The sequence below is a fragment of the Epinephelus moara genome, chromosome 20, assembly GCF_006386435.1.
Source record: "Epinephelus moara isolate mb chromosome 20, YSFRI_EMoa_1.0, whole genome shotgun sequence".
In the NCBI taxonomy this organism is placed as follows: Eukaryota; Metazoa; Chordata; class Actinopteri; order Perciformes; family Serranidae; genus Epinephelus; species Epinephelus moara.
In genome coordinates, this window is record NC_065525.1 from 38,662,681 (window position 1) to 38,683,510 (window position 20,830).

The window sequence follows — 20,830 nt, forward strand, 5'->3', positions numbered from 1 at the left end:
TTTTATACAAGTCCTGTACTGAGGTATCATTTTGAGGTACTTATATGTGACTTGAGTATCTCTACTGAATACTACTCTGTACTGATACCTCTGTCCTACTATATTTAATTGGGAAATACTTTCAAGTACTTTTACCCAAATCCTGTACTTAGGTATCATTGTGAGGTACTTGTACGTAATTGGAGTATTTTACTACTTTCTGATACCTCTACCCTACTATATTTAGTCAGGAAATACTTTTAAGTCCTTTACACAAGTCCTGTACTGAAGTATGATTTTGAGGTGCTTGTACTTTTCCCTTTCCATTTTCTGCTGCTTCATACTTCTACTCCACTACACTACACCTCATTGAACATGTTGTACTTTATACTTGACATTTATTGGTACTTTTCAGCAGTGGTGGAATGTACATTTACTCTGTAGGGTACATAAGTTTGATTTTGAGGTACTTGTACGTAACTTGAGTATTTCTATTTAATATTGTTTTCTATCACCTTGCTATTTCATTAGGAAATACTTTTCTTTCTCTTACTCAGAAAGTACTTTTATCCAAATCCTGTGCTTTAGTGTCATTTTGAGGTACTTGTACACAACTTAAGTAGTTCTTATTAATACTATTTTTTAACACCTCTACTCTACTACTTTTCATCGGGAAGTATTTTCATGTACTTTCACACAAGTCCTGTGCTGAAGTATCATTTTGAGGTACTTGAACTTTACTATTTCCATTTTCTGCTGCTTCATACTTATACTCCACTTCACATTTATTGGTACTTTTCAGCAGTGGTGAATATACATTTACTCTATGGGTTACTTTAGTATCATTTTGAGGTACTGTCTTGTACATAACTTGAGTATTTCTCTTAAATAGTATCTTCTAATACCTCTACCCTACTACATTTAATTGGGAAATACTTTATTTCTCTTAGTCAGAAAGTACTTTTACCCAAAGTCTGTGCTAAAGTATCATTTTGAAGTACTTATATGTAACTCGAGTATTTCCATTGAATACTACTCTATACTGATACCTCTACTCTTCTTAATTTAATTGAGAAATACTTTCTTTCGCTTAGTTAGAAAGTACTTCTACCCAAAGCCCATGCTTTAGCATAATTTTGAGGTTCTTGTACATGACTCAAATATTTTATTTGATACTATTTTCTGATACTGCCCCCTACTATATTTAATTGGGAAATACATCCAAATACTTTTACACAAGTTCTGTACTGAAGTACACTTTTGAGTTACTTATCTTGACTCTTTCCACTACTCCACTACGCCTCAGTGAACATGTTGTACTTTATACTACACAGTTATTGGTACTTTTCAGCAGTGGTGGAATGTACATTTACTCTGTAGGGTACTTAAGTATGATTTTGAGGTACTTGTACTTAATTTGAGTATCTCTATTTAATACTACTGTGTACTGATACCTCTACCCTACTATATTTAATTGGGAAATACTTTCAAGTACTTTCACACAAGTTCTGTACTGAAGTATTATTTTGAGGTACTTGAACTTTATTCTTTCCATTTTCAGCAGTGGTGGAATGTATCTTCTATTTCCTCTACTCCACTACATTGAATTGGGAAGTACGTTCTTTCTCTTAGTCAGAAAGTGCTTTTACCCAAATCCTGAACTTAGTATCATTTTGATGTACTTATGTGACTTGAGTATTTCCATTATATGCTTGTTTCTTCTGATACTTCTACTTTGCTACATTTCACAGTGAAAGGTTGTACTTTACTGAACTACATGTATTTAACAGCTGGAATTACTAGTTTCTTTTTAGATAGTAATTTTACTAGATGTAAGCCCTGTAATTATTTTGAGGCATTCATACTTTTTACTCTACATTTCTTGTTACTTTTCAGGAGTGATGGATTGTAACTAAGTACATTCTCTAAAGTACTGTACTAAAGTACAGTTTTGAGGTATTTGTGCTGTGTTTCAGTTTTTTTCTGCTACTTTATACTTCTATGCCACCGCACCAATATTGGACTTTAGTGCAGTACTTTTGTGTATTTATTTATCTCTCTCTTTCACTGTTTGTTCTTGTGACATCTCAGAGTGGTTTATACAGTAACAGTGCTGATTTAATCTCACTTCTGCTGTTTCTTTTCTACATTCCACCACTGATTTAGTTATCTGAATGTATTTGTTTGTAAAGTTAACCTACTGAGACAGTTACTCGAGTAGAAACTGTGGAGTTTTTATAGATTTTTAAATTTAAAATCTTAATCTGAAAACAGTGATGGAAGACTTACTCAGGCAATTTACTCAGGTAAAAGTAACAATACCACAGTGAGGAAATACTGTGTTACAGGTTAAAGTCATGTATTCAAACTCTTACCTACAGTAAGTAAACATACAAAAGTATTAGAATCAATTTATAATGTATAAGGTACCAAAAGTAAAAGTACTCATGCAGCATAATATAAATATGATATTATTGTATTCTCATTAGTGATGCATCAGTGTGTTTATCACGTAAATGTTTTACCTGGTAAAGGTGGAGCTCATTTTAATAACTTTATAAACTGCTGGGTAGTCTATCTATCTATGAAAATACATTATTATTTATCATGTAATAATATTTTGTATAGATAATCTGAATCTGTAATGTTACTGAAGCTGTCAGATAAATGAAGTGCAGTAAAAAGTATCATCCTTAGGTACTTTTACAGTATTTTAATTTGCTGCTCCCTCATACTTCTGCTTCACTACATCTCAGTGATCATATTTACTTTTTACTCCACACTTATTGTTACTTTTCAGATTTGACATAAAATAAACATATAAAAACTTAAAAAAAATATATAATTTTCTTTCTCTTTCTCAAATAATCAGTTGTTTCCAGCCTTTTTTGTTCAGTGAGCTCTTAAATTATACTTTTACCACTGTGACTATAAGTACATTTGCTTATGCTACTTTTGTACTCTTACTGCTGGTGCTTTAACTACACACAGCTTAGAATACTTGAGTACTTTGACTGCTAATACTTTAACTACATGAGCTGATAATATGTCCGTACTTAAACAGCTGATGCTTTAACTACATAAGTATGAGAATACTTATGTACTTGTACTGCTAATACTTTTACTATATGAAGCTGATAAACTTCTGTACTGACGCTGCAGATTGAGTACTTTCACTGCGGATTTTTTAACTATATAAGGATGAGAATACTTATGTACTTTTACTACTGATAGTTTAAATACATGATGCTGATAGTATTTGTGTACATTTACTACTTGTACATTAAATAGACAAAGCTGAGAATACTTGTATGCTTTGACTGCTGATACTATATAACTACACGAAGCTTTAAGTACTTGTGTACTTTTACAGCTTGCACTATAAATAACAAGTTTAAATAGTAAGATCTACTCATGAAAGCATAAAAAAAGTAAAAGTACTCACTGTGAAGCATTACTTTGGTAGTGTAAATTCTGAGTACTTCATGTACTGTTTGGTAGTTTAAACTTTGGTAAGGGATCAAGTGTTGTGTACTTATGATACTCTGAAATAATATGTACTGATATTTCCAATAATAATATCAGAGTAAAAAGTCCAACAATTATATTGAAGTGGAGTAAAAATAGAAATACTCAAAGTGCCACTATTTTTAAGTATGACTAAGAAACAGTACTTGAGTAAATGTTCTTAATTAGTTACTCTACACCTCCAGATATACAGCATGTCAGATCAATAAAGTTTGTAGTTTTGAATCGGGACTGTCAGTATTTGGGTCAGGTAGCTTATGAAAAATCTGCTGTGTCAGATTTATTATCTACAGCTGTTATTTTAATGTGTCAGACACACATTTAATCAACAGTTAATAAATATAAAAATCCGATCAGACTCGGTAAAACTTTATTGGCACATCCCTAAAGATAAGACTGCAAATATACTCTTGTTTAAATCCCAATCAATGATTATTTAACTCAATATATCAATAATAATCATACCGCCACATGAAGAGAGGCAGGTTATCTGAACATAGCATGGTGCTGAAGTGAAGTCTATTTAACTTAAAAGATAAATATAATCATTTGACCGTAGCAGGACACTTTTTCATCATGTATTGATAACCAATCAGTTAATATGTTCACAAGTCTGTCCGTTTGTTTTTTGCCAAATGAGTATTGACACTCACTGCTAAGTTTAAATTTTCCAACCGGCTGACATCACCATTAAATTAGCAAAATAAAAATGATACACTAGCCCCAAAAAAGCAGCCAGTGATGTACTCAGCCAGTCATTGATAGCCAAAATATTCATCTAATCACCTACCTGTAAATGATACAAGCTGCTGCATCTTGCCCACTAATGACAATAATGACCTCTGCCCTCAGATACAGTCCCAAAACTGATTAATAAGTCAATACTTTGCTTAAAATAACTTAAAACACAACTTCAGAGAGGAATCAGACCTGAAGGCGTTGCTGTCGAGTCTCCTGGATTATATTTGTTCTCATAGTTGGATGTGTAAAGTTGAAACACAGATGAACTTAAACATTCAGGTTGTTAGTAAATGTAAAGCGATGGGAGTGATTTTGGATATCTGTTTTGAAATATGAGTGTGACTAATGAGGCTGAGAGAAAACAGAACTCATTTACTTATATTGAGAAATGGATATTTAACATGTTTACCCACTGATAGGTTCAGATTAAAGATGTCTGTGCTGAAGAACAGAGTGAAAGTATGATTGATATCTGAAAGCAATTTTAGCATCAACAAAGCGTTGTTATATTTTGTTAACATTGTTTATGAAGTAAGAAATAACTGCAATGCTTTGTATGTAGCGTGTGATTTATTGGTCACATTTATTGGCTCAGAGAAGAGTTGTGCGACAGGTTTTATCTTTGATGGTCTTTATAAAATGACTTAAACTAAATCTGCTGAAAACAAAAAGGCTGAACATGTGTGTTTTAACCGCTGATCCCTGGTGTAAGAGTTTAGCTGTGACCTCCGCACTTCTTCTTGTGCATCCTCTAAAACATGAGACTGAAACGCCTCACCAGGTGTCTTCAGAGTGAAGTGATCTTCGTCCTAAGTCGATGCAGAGAAAAAGGAATCATCACTGAGTCACGCCGTCTCTGGTTGAGTTGATTCAAGCGTAGGATTAGATGAACTTTATTGATCCCACGCAGAAAAATTCAATAAAAGAATTGGTAATGAAAGTACAGCAATAATACAGCAGGGTGGGATTTATCTTTAAAGAAATTAAAACTAGTCTGTCTGTTTAAACAGGAACATCGTCGGTTTATAAAAGCGTCTGTGTGAAGTCAGTTTGAACAGAAAAAAATAGTATTTTATTTGAAAAGTAACACAGTGACTTTATAGAGAGAAACAATGTGAATTCTGACATGAATTTATAGAAAAGTGACACGTTCATCAGTGGAGAGAACAGCTGGATATGAATAAGGGGTTCATATAATGATTATTTTCATCATTAATCTGCTGAGATTGTTTTGTATGTATAAGATAAGATATATATAAGATATTTAGTTTTTCTGTCTTATAAGACAAAGAAAAACATCACATTTTCACATCTGAGAAGCTGAAAGCTGCAACTGTTTTTTCTGGAAAGAGTGATGAATTATCTGTCGAGAGATTAATTAAAATAAAAGCTCTATTTTAAATGTGTGGTTTTTTTTGCATAAATATGATTTCTTCATACCAAGAAGAAAGAGATGTGTTTAAGTTTGAATTTATGTGTCTATATAAACATGGAAATAATTGTTCACATAGAAGTCAAGCAACGCTGATTAGAAAAACGGGGGAAACCCCATTTAATAAAATCACACATGAAAACAATGTAAAACTAAATTAAAAAACGTATGTCTGAGCTCATAGTTTACATAGAAACATACTTTTGTAAGAGAATTTGTACTGTTTTAGTTTATAAGGGATCATAAAATCGAACTTCATACACAGAAAACTTAAGTTAAATAGTTTAAGTGTTGATTGAGAAAGTGTTATTAATGTTAGTACAGCGTCAGACTCAATGTGAAAAAGTTACAATGTTAAAAGTCGACTCAGTTTGTTTTTGGTTTTAAATCACAGGCTGAGTCTGTAACGAGGTGTGTTTGTTGTGTTTTACAGGGCAGCACAGAGGGGTGGAGTCCAGTCCCACAGCCAGGTGGTGAGTCCTGTCACATGATCAATTAAAAATAATAATAAGTGGATTAACATCAGCCTGTTTTCATTTCATAATGTAGTAATGTTACATTTAAACTGTTTAAGTTCAGTAATAATAAAGTGATAATAAACCTGCTTTAAATTAAAAATAATAATGGCACAGGTTGTTTTGTTGAAATGTAATAATAAAGTTACATATCTATTTTTAGAGTGAAGTCAGAGTCAAATATTCTTAGTTTAAAGTTACATTTTATTATTTTTTTAGTACTTTCTATGTATACATGTACTTCGTCCTGTTCCAGTTTAATAAGATTTAAGATACTCTATAATGAAGTTAAGATTTTTTTTCAGCCCATTTGATTTTACAGGTACATTCACATGTTAGTAAAGACACAAATACATACTTCAGGTATTAATGATAGTTAAATATAATATATATTTTATCTTTATGTACTAAGTACAAATACATGTGACCTAAAGTCAGTATTAATGAAGTAATTGAACAGTAATGGCATATACTTACTCGTAATCCCTATGTAATAACTTACAATAATAATATTATTTTACTGACACAGTTGCATGTGTTTTAATTAAAAAATTAAGTGAAGTTAAACTTAAGCTGCATTAAGTCAGTAATATAGACGTGATTGAACAACAATGAAGCAGCTTAAAACTTTAATATTTAGAATAAAGTAAAGATAAACACTGTGTAATGTAAAGTAATGTAAAAGATCAATGATAAATCAGAATCAGACTTTTTTTTTATTGCCAAGTTACTCTGTGTTTACAAGGAATTTGACTTAGTGATGATTTTGCACATAACATTTAAACAGTGCAAAAACATAAAGGTCTTATATAAAGTGATAAAGTAAATCTGTTCTAATTACTTTTATAGTAATTATTATGAGATAAACAAACATTTTCGTTTTAGCTAAAGTAGTTTGTCCTGTTCAATGTCACTTTTTTGTTATGTTTTTTATAATTTCAACATTTTTTATACAATATTCTAAAATTTAAACTTTGTTTAAACACCAACATTATAATTCAAAAAGTTTAATTAGTGTGTTTTATTAAGGGAGTAAAGTTACTTACAACATGATAGAGTTTGATAACTGTTTAATAAAATCATAGTCATCTTATACAGTTTAATACTAATGTGGAAAAGTAAATTTTCAGCCAGTGTAGTTTGATAATACAGTGACACTCAATCTGTTATAGCTTTATGATATTAATAATGTTTGTGCAGACATATTTAATGATAATGGAAAGTTTCTGTGTTTCAGTTAAATTGAGGAAGAAAAATTGAATTTAAATGTCTTTTGTTTTTTGGTCACAGCGGCACTTTAATGCTTCAGTTGGATGGTTTTCCTACTGGAGACGGTGTTAAGGTAAAAAACAGTTTATTAAGTGTTAATTAGGGGTGCATGAGATTGGATTTTTTGCCGGTATCCGATATGCCGATATAGAACAACTCATTAGACAGATAACTGATACCGATATTGATATATTCACTTTTTTCTCTTCCTAATTTTAGTAATAATCAGGTCTCTTCTTGACTGGAATTAACATTGTGACATGAAACAGACATGAAATAACATACTTTTCAATGTATGTATTATTCATTCATGGAGCAAATAAAGAAAAAGCATGTTGGCTGATTCCATTACATCATTTCAAAGCTGATATCAGCCGATACCGTTGACGTGCTGATATTATCGTACTTCCCTGATATTAATTACAATAATTAATCTCTTGTATGAGCTGTAATTATTTTGAGGAGAATCACATGTTGTGTTAATTTTAGACCACAAGTTTTACTGATGTACGATGCAGTGATGGTTTGAACAGACTTCCTGTGACCTTGTTTGACCTTGACGGGAAAGTATTGTTGTCAACATCGCACAGGAAGTCCTTGTATGGCTTTTCCTCCCGTTGCTATGACAACAGCCGGGACCCCAACCCTGATGCTGCTGGTTTCTATAGAACTGGATGTTTAGACCTTTTCTCTTTCTCCCTGTGTGTGTTTTTCTGTCTGTCTGTCTGTATTTTTGTGTGTGTGTGTGTGTGTGTGTGTGTGCATGCAGGCTGATCGATCGGCTGGCAGACTGACTGGATCCATGATGGAATTACAGACGTTACAGGAGGCCCTGAAGGTGGAGATCCAGATCCATCAGGTACGCTGTGTTGGTGTTAGTTAGTCGGGTCAGTTTGAAGAGGCACAAACTCCAGCAACACTTGTATTACAGTATAATAGTAGTATTACTCTACTATATTATAGTATATATATGATAAAACACATGACAAAGAACGTTTAAATAAGATGATTATGAAAGAAAATAATTAAAAAAGTAAAGGAAAGCACATTGACCGAGAGAGTTGCGGTTTAAAGTTCTGTGTAAAATAATGTAAACATATGGAGGTCACAGAATAATCATAATTACCTCAGATGGTCCATGTCATTTTAATAAGCTACTCTATCATGCAGAGAATAATGAAAACAACAATTATTGGAGACAACAGGCTGAAGGGATGTTTCAGATAAGATTTTATTAAATCCAACAGGAAGTAAGTATTTCTGACTGAGGCTGTCCATCTTTTGGTCCCTTCCTGTTGAAGAAGACGACTGCAACAGCAACCAACAGTGCACTGAGAACTGTTGTAATTCAACAGACTGGTGACTCCTCTCTGGAGAAATGATCAGCTGATCTTCCGTCAGTTAAACTTTGATCAGCTTCATGTTGTTAAGCAGGAGGCTGAAGATGTTTATTCAGCGTGTCATTTACTTCTTTAAGTTTTTACATTGTTCTGTAGCTTCTCAGCAGCGATCGTCATAAGTTTGGTCATGTGTTTCAGCGTTAAAATGTTATTTTCCCTAGCACTTTTAAAAACGTATCCGACATGACCTGACAGGTGTCTGCATGATGATGTCACTACATATAACTCCCTCATCTGCCCAATGTGCCTCTCTGTGACTCTTCTCAAGCTTTCTTTAAGGCACTGCGCGTTAGCAATCTTCCAAACTAGTGATATTCCTCTAATCCTCTAACCGTTAAAATCCTAGAGTCACAAAAAAACCACACCCAATAGATCGAGGCAGTGGTAGACCAGCAGCTCCTGTGTTCTGTGAGGTAAAATTACTGTTTTGTCAAAGAGGTCTGGCTTTGAAGAAAGCGATGTAACAGCTTCAGTCCCCCGCAACATACAGCTGTGAAAATACTACACTGACTGTGGAGAAGTACCTCATACAACCCCTGCTTCAAAAAACCTGAGCTACCCCTTTTAGTTACTGTTAAAACCAACGTCACTGCTTTTTGCTAATGGCTGAGTGCATGTTTCCATTTTAAAACCCGACAAAGAATGCAAATGAACTTTGTCTTTAGTTTATATGTTCCTCTGCTTGGATCATTAACAGGACAGAAACAATAAGAACGTCACAGTTTCTGCTTCTCAGAAAACAAAATCTGATCAGATATCTCTAAGTTATTTTAACCTTTAGTCACTTATAGATGTTTAAAAGTTCAAAGTAAGATTCTGTGAGGATTTGATTTTGATAAAATGCTTCCAAACCAAACCTCTTGTTCCAGAGCAGTAATTAATATATAAATAGGGGTGACACATGGCTGTCAGAGTTTTAGTGAAGTGTGAGTATGTCTCGAAACATTTCTTTGTGGCTCTCAATCTTACACTGGCTCCACAAAAAGGCACTTAGTGATCAGAACTTTGAGAGCCTAAACTGATGTAAGATTTTTTTTATGCCTCTGTGCTGTCGATAGCCTTAGCCAGAGGAATTGTGTTTTCGGGTTGTCCATCCGCCTGTGCGTCCCATTCTTGTGAATGAGATATCTCAAGAACGCCCTCAGGGAATTTCTTTAAATTTGGCACAAATGTCCATTTGGACACAAAGGTCACAGTGACCTTAAACTTTGAACAAACCCTGGATAACACAGTGTGAGATGTAGTTGTTTCTTAACTTTCACCTTTGTTTTTAAATCCTTTAAACCTTCACCATATACCTGTAGACCATGCAGCTGCACTCTGAAACATCTGAGCAGTGTATGAAAATATAATTCACTACTAGTTTTCTGTTTGCCTCTGCCTTTTAGTACATCAAATTATTCATTTATTATGCTGCACTGTTACTTTAACTCTTATATTTTCTTATTGTTTTTTAGCTTGTTTTATTTTCTGTCCTCTTGCTCTTTATTTAATTGTATTTAAACGTCCTTTTATAGAGTTTCTTTGTAAAATTTTATGTGAAGCACTTTAAATTCTCCTGCTGCTGAAATGTTCTATATAAATGAACTTGCGTTGCCTTCCAATCAGTGAGAATAACTCAACAAAACAGAAGAAATCTCTAAAAATACAAAAAGTGTTCCTGTAAGATCCAATCGATCATACTGAGAAGCAGACTGAGAAAGTAATATTTATATAATATAATACGTCAGGGCTTTAATACTGGAGATTCTGTTGTGATGTAACACCTACATTATTTCTCTTATTAAATTTTCTTGCAACACATTCTGTCATGTATTTATCAAGCTTCAAAAATATTAATTTGCTAGTTTCAAATAATTACCATATGTACACAAGTTGATGTCCATTAGAAGATGTTATTTTAATTTAATATTTTTTTAATTTATTTATTTTATTGGTGTGAAGGCATGACTCAAAACAGAGGTAGTCCCATCAAACAAAAAAATATAAAGGAGTACATATAAAACAGAACAAAACAAACAAAAGAAATGAGCTGTCACTATTATTGTTATGACAGAAATGCAACCCAGTTCTTGTGTTGAGTGCAGGCCTCTGGTTGTAGTTCCTCGCTGTGACCAGCAGGTGTTGCTGTGATTTGAATATTTTCTGACTGTCTCCTGTCTTCTTCTGCAGAAACTGGTTGCCCAGATGAAGCAGGACCCTCAGGTAAACCCACCCACCCGCCACATGTTTATGTGACTCATTGACTTTATTCACAGATTAACTGTCTCACAAACACGCCGCAGTGAGTTCTACATCAAAGGGTCGTGTTTGTTATCTCTGCAGACTGTTTGATACATGAAGAAGAATCTGCTTTCAAAGTTTTACATGAGTTTTGTTTGGCAGCGACTAACTCACTCCTGTTTTCAGAACGCAGATCTGAAGAAGCAGCTCCACGAACTTCAAGCCAAGATCACAGCGCTCAGTGAGAAGCAGGTACGTCATATGTATAAATATTTATACACACACATACACACACACACACACACACACACACACACACAGCTGGTTTACAGTGTGTTACTGTTAATGAGGTGCTCAGCAGATTTCTGTTTGCAGGAGGTAAGAAAATAAAATGAGGGAATGGCTGGTTTAAAGGGCACGTTCAGATTTTTTTTTTAAGTCAATTTTAAAACAATTCTCACATGCACATCTGCACATTGAAATGGTACATTAAATATTGGTTGCTAAAATTATTCCTTCTGTCCAAACGTACCATAAAGACATCACTTCTTAAATCCATTTCAATGTGAGTGATGGAGAAGAAAACCCCCCTCTGAAGTTTCAAATCAAGAGGTTAACTGTGGGACTGCCCCCCGAATTATCAGTGATTCAGGCCGATTCTTTTTTAATGTGTTTTGCTGCGTCATGGTATCCAGAGTAACGCAGGACAGCAGCATGACAGGCTGTGAGCTTTAACTGAGTCTGTAAATGAATGAACTGTGAACAGAGAGCAGAGAGACAGGTTTCTGTTCTCTCAGCTCTGCTGCTGAATGTTAGTGAAGTCGACTGAACGACTTCTGAACCAGACGCTGGGACAAACTGCTCCGCTGCTGTCTGGCTGACGGAGCTGTCAGCAGCCAATCAGGAGAGAGGATTTTAATTTCTGATGTTTTACATCACAGCTGATAAACAGAGACAAAATAAAACTAAAACCTGAGACTCATGTTTACCTGTCGTTCATGACAGATGAGTGTTGTGTGGAGCAGCTGCTCTGCAGGTGAGCTGGGTGAAGGAGAGAATAATATATGTCTCGTAATTGTAGGAAAGGTCTGTTAAAGAAGAAAACTTTGGGTAGTAATGTGTATCTTTGGTCATTTTTGCATCTCTTTATAGTCTTTTTTAACGCTGTGGTTGCGTTGCATCTCTTTCTAGTTACGATGTGTCTCTTTTGTGTCTTTTTGTGGTTGATTTGTATTTCTTTGTGGCTGTGTTGCGTCCCTGGGTTTTTTGTCTCTCAAATGCATCTTTTTGTGGTCACATTGTGTCTCTTTTTAGTCATAATGTGTCACTTTTGCATCTTTTTATGAATTTTTCTGTATCTTTGTAGTCATGTTGCATCTCGGGTTGTTTTGTGTCTCTTTTGCATCTTTTTGTGGCTGTTTTGCATCTCTTTTGTGTCTTTATGTAGGCATTTTGCATCTCTTTGGTGGTCATGTTGCATCTTTTTGTCGTCATGTTAAGTGCCTTTGTGGTCAGGTTGGATATCTTTGTGCTCATGTTGCATCTCTTTGTAGTCGTGATGTGTCTCTTATGTCTTTTTGTGGTCGTGTCGCATCTCTTTGTAGTTGTGTAGTCTTCCTCTGTAGTCGTGATGCATCTCTTTTACATCTACTTGCAGTCATGTTGCGTCCCTCTTCTCGTGTTGCTAACTTCTGCCTATAGAAATGTTTTGTATCTTTGTTATGTTGTGTCACTTTGTAGTCATGTTGCGTCTTTTTGTAGTCATGTTTTGTACCTTTTTAGTCATGTTGCCTCTCTTTTGTTTTTTTGTGGTTGTGTTGCATATCTTTGCGGTGATGTTGCGTCTCTTTGTAGATGTGTTGTGTAACTTTGTAGTTGTGATGCATCTCTCTGTAGTCGTGTTGCTAACTTTGTAGTCGCACTGCATGTAGTTATGTTGTGTATCTTTGATGTTGTGTTGCATCTCTTTGTAGTCGTGATGCATCTCATTTGTGTCTTTTTGTGGTTGTTTTGTAACTCTTTGTAGGCGTGTTGAAGAAGCACTGAGCTGACCAGTTAGTTTGTGTTTGGTGTCAGACTTTACCTACCAACCACATGAACATCTTTTACCTCTCATCTAAAACCTCTTTTGATTTTTCACTCTTTGAATCTTTTGCTGTTGTTGTTTTCAGCAGGCTTCCTATTTTTATCCCCTCTCTCTATATTTTGCTGTTTGTTTCAAATGTCCTGCTGTAAAACACTTTGTTGGTGCATTTTCCACATCAGGGTAGAAGTAGTAGCAGAATAAGAATTAGTGCCTTTTTGAGATGTCCGCTCGCATCTGGAAATGTTTTTAAATTAGCCGAGCATACATTACACAGATAACCAGTAAAAATAGAAAGCCTGGTTTGTTTTTGTGCTCAGCGACTGCTTACATAACAATTCAAGGTGTTTTCAGACAGTCTCTGCAACACTGTCTCAACACCAAATGACACACACACACACTCACGCACACACACACACACACACACACACACACAGTGCTCCGACTGTCTGAGGATGTTCACATGCTAATGAATGCAAGCAGGAGAGTAATGTTAATGGATGGATGCTTCTATCACCGTGAGGGAGTGAAGAGAAATGAGGAACAGTCACTTTTACTTCTGTCTGCAGCTCTAATGTTTATTTCACTGACATATACAGAATTATATGAACATAAAGTTATAGAGGTTTGCATCAGATTTAGGACTAAACACTTAAAGGACTACAACACCTAACATTTCTCTAAATAAATGTCTCGACACAGCAGCTTAATATCTGAGAGTAAAAAATAATCTGTACTGTAATCAGGTGACATTTGACCACAAGTCCCAAAATACTCGACCCTTTGTACCCTCAAATCTCGTCACTTGTAATGGGCTTCTTCTACTCCTGGAAACAAACATCTCCCAGAACCAAACACTCGCCCCAAATCACAGTCAAACCAGCAAACTGCTGTTCACGTGATTGTGTTAACTAATGTAAAACAAGTCCTCCTGGCTGCACACTAGGTCCATCCTTCAGCGGACTCACCAAACCATCCTCATCCAATTAGTTCTCTGTTTCCTGTGAGGCTGCAGCAGGTTGTAGCTGCACAGACTGTACAGAGGTGAAGCAGGTGAAATACTCTGTGCTGTTTGCAAATGTAAATGAGACCCAGGAGGTTTTGCTCCGAGGACAAGTTTCAACTGGATAAATACCTGCAGACTGTTAAACTAAAACTCTTCCAGCTGAGGAATTAGTCTGCTTGTAAAAACCTGTTTCTCAGTCTGTGTGTGTTTTTACCTCACAGCCCCAGAATACCAGCCTCTATTAATCTGTTGCTTTAAATCAAAGAGCAACTGTTTCCAGATTTAAATGTGGACTGTGTAGGTGTACGGGTACACAGGAGTCACAGTTAGATGACTCTCATCAGGATCTGTTAGCTTTCGTGTATTTAGATCAGACAGTAGAACAGAGACAGACTGCTGAGGACTGAGGGAACATTTCTGTAAAGTATTCTCATGATAACAATAAGGTACATTTCAAACACTAGACTGTACGAACTCTGAACAAACACCTTCCCAAAAGGCAACAGGTCACAACAGACTATAAAACTGAAAAGCATCTCTTATGATATTAAACTGAAAATACTAAATACAAGTTGTTTTCATCCTGGTGGTCGTCACATCTGGGTGAAGATGCTGAATGTGTGTTAGCATGTTTGATGTGTTTCTATTCACATCCCCTACAACAGTGGAGCGACGTCGACACACCGTCCTTGTCTTGCAGTTAACTTGTCTGCGAGGTTTCCTTTTGGCCCATGTGACGTAAATGTCGTCATCCACACATGTCCACGAGGCAAATTTGCAATTGCTGGGATAGCGAAGGAATGACCCACCCTACTCCCCCTATGATTGGCTAGTACTTGTGGCCTTTGTGGGTTTGATGGGTAAGGTTTAGGCAAGAGGAGTGGGATTAGTTGGGATTAGAGTGAGATTGTCAGGGTTAGCCAGTCAGGCAAAGTAAAACAGGACATTCCTTCGCTATCCTAGGATTTACAAATTCGCATCCATGAGGGTCCACGCACGGACGATAGGCATAGCAAGCGCGCCTCAATCTCTTGTACCACACTCTTGTCCAGTCCGAAACACTGCGGTCAAGCCAGCTACAGCCGCCTCATTGTGGTGGTTAGTTTTAAGTTGGATGTTTGACAGCCATTCACTCCAGATCCAGCAGCATCATTGAAAAATTAAAGTCTAATGGTGGAACTCACACGTGTTAACTGTAGTTTCACATTTGTGCATCAGTCTACATACTTTGTATTCCACGTGAGGCTGCGTGCTCCGGACTGTGACCCCAGTTGCATGACAGTTCAACACGAATACATGCAGGGTGTCTGCAGGTCCTTAAAAAGCCTTAAAATGTCTGAATTTAAGTTTTAATTAAATTAGGGCTGAGCCAAAAAATTCGGAGCCTCGAAGCTTCATTCGATGGCACGGGATTTGATTGTGAAAAAAAAAGTTTGAATATTCAGCCTTTTTTTTCTCCCGCTTTTTTTGGGGGACCTTGAATGCAACACCATCTCTGACAAGGAAATAGAAAGCCTGACGTGCAATGAATGGAGGCCTATTATCCTGCTTGAACACAGACAACTAAATTCTTTCAACAATGTGACTCAAAATAATGATAAAATAAATTTTATTGATATAAAATAATATGCTGATGGTAGTCTCGCTCACCAGACCTTTCTCAAGAAAAGAAAGGTCTGGCTGGGCCGACTCTCACTTTAAGATTGGAGAAAAAAAAACGCCCCGGCTGCTTGTTTTTCTTTCAACCAATCACAATCGTTCTGGGCGGTGCCACAGCAACGGTGCGCTTGCAAAAATATTGCCGGGGGGAAACAGGTTTTGGTGTAACACGCCCACAAAAATATCGCCTACAGGACGCGAACCATGGCAGAAAAATGGCTACATCCCCGCAAGATCAAACACAGCAAAAGTTAGTAAAGGATGTGTTGAAAACTGCAACCGGAGGTGGTAGGGCGGGACTTCAGCGGGTGGCTCGTTCCGCCCAATGAGAGGCTGATCTATGCAGCGAACTTCCACCCACTCAGACTATGCTGATGGTGACATTTTCCACTGGTCCGCTGCGCTCTGAGTCCAGTGTCAGTGACACATGCTGTTCTCAGTCGCGCATCTGTCTGCTTGTGCTGCAGATCAAAAGTTAAACACCATTATCGCCATAATTTGTAAGTTATTAACTTTTTTTCTCCTTAGTCATTAGTTGAAGATCCACACAGTTCAGAATCGTACCTGCTTTTGGCCATGTCATTGAGCTACTTTGCTGTCTTTGTGGAGTAGCTGTCCATTAGTCACTCACCCTACAGCAGGAAGCGGCACTTCAAAATAAAAGCTCTGTGCTAGAAATAAACTGTACTCTAAAATAAAGTGTGTTTCTTACAGACTTGACATTTGCTGTCTATTCAGAATGGACCCACCAGTTGGGAACCAGTGATGTGGGATACCTAACTCACTCTAATAACCGTATTACTACATAAACCCTCCCTCTGCATGGGACCATTATACTTCCCTACAATACTTGAATAAGAAAGAGATCATTTGTCCAAAAATCACTTTTAAATTTGGTTAAAATTCATCTGAAGATGTTAAAAAGCATTAAATTATGTATCTGATACATGTAGACATCCTGTAGGCCTACACGAACCTTCTCTAACAAACTGTAACTGTGAGGCGCTGCTGTAGGAAGGTGAAAGGAACAGGTGCATGCAGTAATACAGCAGAAGATACTTTCAAACACTTAAAGACTGATTGTTTTGCTTTGCGCTGAAAATAAACGTCTTCTCTGAGTTATAAATCAGTCAAACGTGAACACACAGACATGAAACACGTACTTTTGGATTAAGTGCGACTTCCTTTTACCAAGGATATCGTTATCTCCGATGTCCATACAGATTAAATGTCCATGAATCTACTTAGAAATCAAAGAGGCTGCAGAACTTGTCTGTACATCCATGGGTACACTAAGTGGAAAATCTGCTCTAACTGTATGGAAGGGGAAACTTATATTAAAGGGTTAGTTAACCAAAATCACAAAATATGCATATCCTCTTTTGTCGTGTGGTATCTTGTACTGCAGAGACTTTGGTTTTTGTTAACCCCAGTTGAAATATCTGCCTCCGCCACACTACAATAGAGGTGAATAAAATGCTGCTTGCGGTGCTCACAGCACTGAAAAATAAAATGACATTTGAAACAAAAAATGTTTCTGTCTGGAAATATTTCCTGCTAACCCCTAATAATCCACAGACCTCACCGTGAACGCTTTTCACAGAGTTTAACCTTTTTAAAATGAGTTTCTGGTGCAAACTGGTGCCAGCAGGATTATCACAGAAACAAAGTCCTGCTGATTGTTCTGAACTGTGTCTGAGTCTCGGAGGGTGACTCTCTTTACAAACTTTAACTGTCTGCGCGGCTCGATACCACCAGAGGTTAAACAGAAACTGTGTGTTCTTTTGTGCGATTTGTGTGAACTGATCCTTTAAAGAGTGGTTGATAAGAGCAGTCTAATCCTGTGTGATGAAACGTCCCTCAGCTGCAGATAAAGTTGTGCACATTATTAACTGCAGGTCAAACTGCTCTCTGAAGGGACCCGGGGCTCTTCTCAGTCTGGATTCTCTGCTTTATGACTGTGTGTCGCTGCATTAAGTTGCTGCTTCAGAGTTGAGTGTTGCTAAGCAACAGATGGGCTTTATCTTTTGATTCAGCTTTGTGTGTGTGTGTGTGTGTGTGTGTGTGCGCGCGCTGATTGTCTGTGTGACCTTCTTCTTCTGTACTGTACATTACAGTGTGTCCTGTGCTGCTGTTTCTTCTTATATATATCTTATGAAAGCAGTCATAATCTCAGCTCACTTAAATGGCTTCAGTTTAAAGTGCCTTTTACCAGCACTCAGCCTCTTTTACTACCTTCCCTGGTCCTGGAATCACCTGCAGGTCAAACCTGAAACTCGTATCTCTTTAAATGATTTTAAACTGAGAATAAAGGAAGTGGTCGTCGTGGCATAAAGCAGCTGCTTCATTTAACAAACAAATTCTAGATTAAATGATGCTGCCTTTTTAATGCATTCTATTATGCATTGCATTTTGACATACCTGTGTTTGCTGTTATGATTTGTTGTTGTTGTTGTCCTGTAGGCAAGAGTCTGTTTTCTAAACTGTTTAAATAAGTTGAACAGGTGGAGTGAAGATGATGTTGTCTGTATGCTGCTGGTTACAAACAGGCTCTGTCGTGAATGATACACTAACATGAGTAACAGATTCTGTGTTTTTGTGTTTTTAACTAAGACGGGTCACTGATGCTGTTGTGCCTTCATTGTTCTTTTTAAAATTTGCTGGAAATTATGTAATGTAGTTTCGTTGTGTTTTATCTAGAGTGAGCGCTGCACCGGACTCCATTCACTAAATAGCCTTTAAAGGTTTTAGTGTGTTAGATTTAGGGGGATTTAGTGGCAGCTAGTGGTGAGGACTGCAGATTGCAACCAGCTGAAACTTCTCCTGGTTAGAATTCCTTCAGTGTTCATAGTTCAGGAGGTTTTTAGTGGGGGCCGAATGATCTGTAGAGGTCTCTTCCTCTCCAAATTAAGATACCAGGTGATTTAAACCGGTAAAAACACTGAATAAAGCAGTTTCCTGTTAAAAAAAAATCAGTGTTTTTCCGATGCCCTCATCGCAAGGGGCTGCTGAATGTGGTGGCTGATGTGAAACACGAATGTTGTCAATATAAACAGCACGTTCTAAGGTAACGAAAATACAAAGATTCTTATTTTCAGGTGATTATACACTAAAGAAAACATGCTTAATATATTATATTCCATATCTATCTATATATCCCTCTAAATCGTACACTGGACCTTTAAATGCTAAATTGCTTGTCAGAAACCAGTCATAAGGTAACTTAGGAGGCCATGTGCACTCTGATGAATTTGACATGCAGTTACCATGCCAGTCATAATTTTGTTTTAATCAAACTCAACTCCTGATGCTCTTCATCACTGTTTTGGAAGAAGGAAATAAAGGGAGTAACAGGTGAACCAGCTTTAAAAGTGACATGTTTTCTTATTGAATAAATGCTGTGCTGTGGATAAAACTTAGGCCAATGTGAAGAGTGGTTCATGTGGAATGTGGACTGGTAATTATTTGGAAAGTTAACTCTAAAGTGTTAAATTAGAGAAGAGAATTTGGTGTGGCAGTAGCTGGTAGATTTTCATAGATCTGCACATGTTAAATAAGATAAAGGTTTAGAGTTGCATCTCAAGCATGAAGGGGTTTTCCTATGTGAGAAAAAAAACCTTCTTAATATGTAATATTGATGAACAGAGACAAGTTTTTAGAGGTTCAATCAATTAAGAATCTCTACAGTCTCATAATGAGTTCCAGTAAGAGCCAATCACAAAGGAGTGGTGATTGCAGCAGGGCCGAGTGTTCCAGCTGCAACAATTATTGATTATTATTGACCTTTTCAGAAGAATCCCTGATGAGCATCTCCGACTGTGTGTTTGTAATCAGACGCTTGAGCTGCCTCCTCTTTAACTTTATGTTTGTCTTTTCAAAATGGCTGACGCAGCTGCTCTCATCATGCAAGCCGTCAACATATAGATCTGTCAGTGCTGCAGTGTGTGGGAATGCATTCATGTAGTAGCATCACAGACTGGACTGAGTGCTGCGGCACAAAGAGTTTTGCCTCTAATCTGACCTGCCGCGATCAATGAAAACACAATTATTCCACTCAGACAAGGACGCGCAGAGCAACTTAGAAAAATGAAGTGTAACGAATCAGTCTGCTGGTATTTTTCTTCTTGTCAACAAGTCTTCATGTTCAGACTCAAACCAACAGAGAATATATCTGCTAACAGGTGCAGTGTGTGTCTGCAGCCTGATACAGATCTTCTTCCTACTTTGTTGTTAAAAACGCATCAGTGAGCTTCACTGTTGCTGCCTCATTAACTTAAACACACATTGTAGTTTATTTTATACACCGTCCTGCTGACACTAATACTCACTAGAGCACCAAATGTGGATGAATCCGTTGCTGAAAATAGTCCCCAGCAAAGTCACTATTTCCTCCTGTTTGTTAGATAAATTACTGATGAAACTACAGATTTGTGTTTTTGGAGATCTTCAGTAGGAACCAGTGGGCTCGGAGCTGAGAGACACAGGAAGTCAGACAGTATTGAGAGATGGTTTAACTGTGAATAAATAGATTTTAATATATCAGCTTATAAAGTTGTTTATTAGTAGAGTTACTCTTTGCTTTTATGCCTCTGGGCGTGGGCGAAAGCTGTGGGGTTGTCTGTTGATCCCATCCTCGTGAACACGATATCTCAAGAACGCCTTGAGGGAGTTTCCTCAAATTTGGTACAGACGTCCACCTGGACTTATTGGATTTTGGTGGTCAAAGGTCAAGGTCACTGTGACCCTTCAAACACATGTTTTTGGCCAAAGGGCCTGGCATGCTCCACATGAGTATGCTTATGTGACAACAATATTTTGATGCTAACATTAGCTAGGCAGCTCACAAAATGCTACATTAATCGAGGACTGACCAACAGTCAATAACGAATTTACTAAGCGGACAATCCAGTGTCTGTTGGCTGATTTGCTCCCAAGAAATTAGCCTTCTGTCTTTGTTGAGACAGGATACAGTAGCCTAGCAAAAGAAGCAGCAGT

The 20,830-nt window shown here is 36.8% G+C and overlaps 1 protein-coding gene across 7 annotated transcripts in view; it reads left to right on the forward strand.

The window, feature by feature from the left end:
* phf21ab (PHD finger protein 21Ab) overlaps positions 1 to 20,830 on the forward strand; it is a 45,799-nt gene that overhangs the window by 3,005 nt on the left and 21,964 nt on the right. For all 7 annotated transcript variants that reach the window (XM_050073811.1, XM_050073809.1, XM_050073810.1 and 4 more), the window contains exons 2-6: positions 6,114 to 6,153; positions 7,486 to 7,537; positions 8,234 to 8,323; positions 11,037 to 11,069; positions 11,274 to 11,339. In XM_050073811.1, coding sequence (XP_049929768.1) covers positions 7,496 to 7,537; positions 8,234 to 8,323; positions 11,037 to 11,069; positions 11,274 to 11,339 — 231 coding nt within the window. In that variant the 5' untranslated portion in view covers positions 6,114 to 6,153; positions 7,486 to 7,495. The remainder of the gene's footprint in view (positions 1 to 6,113; positions 6,154 to 7,485; positions 7,538 to 8,233; positions 8,324 to 11,036; positions 11,070 to 11,273; positions 11,340 to 20,830) is intronic.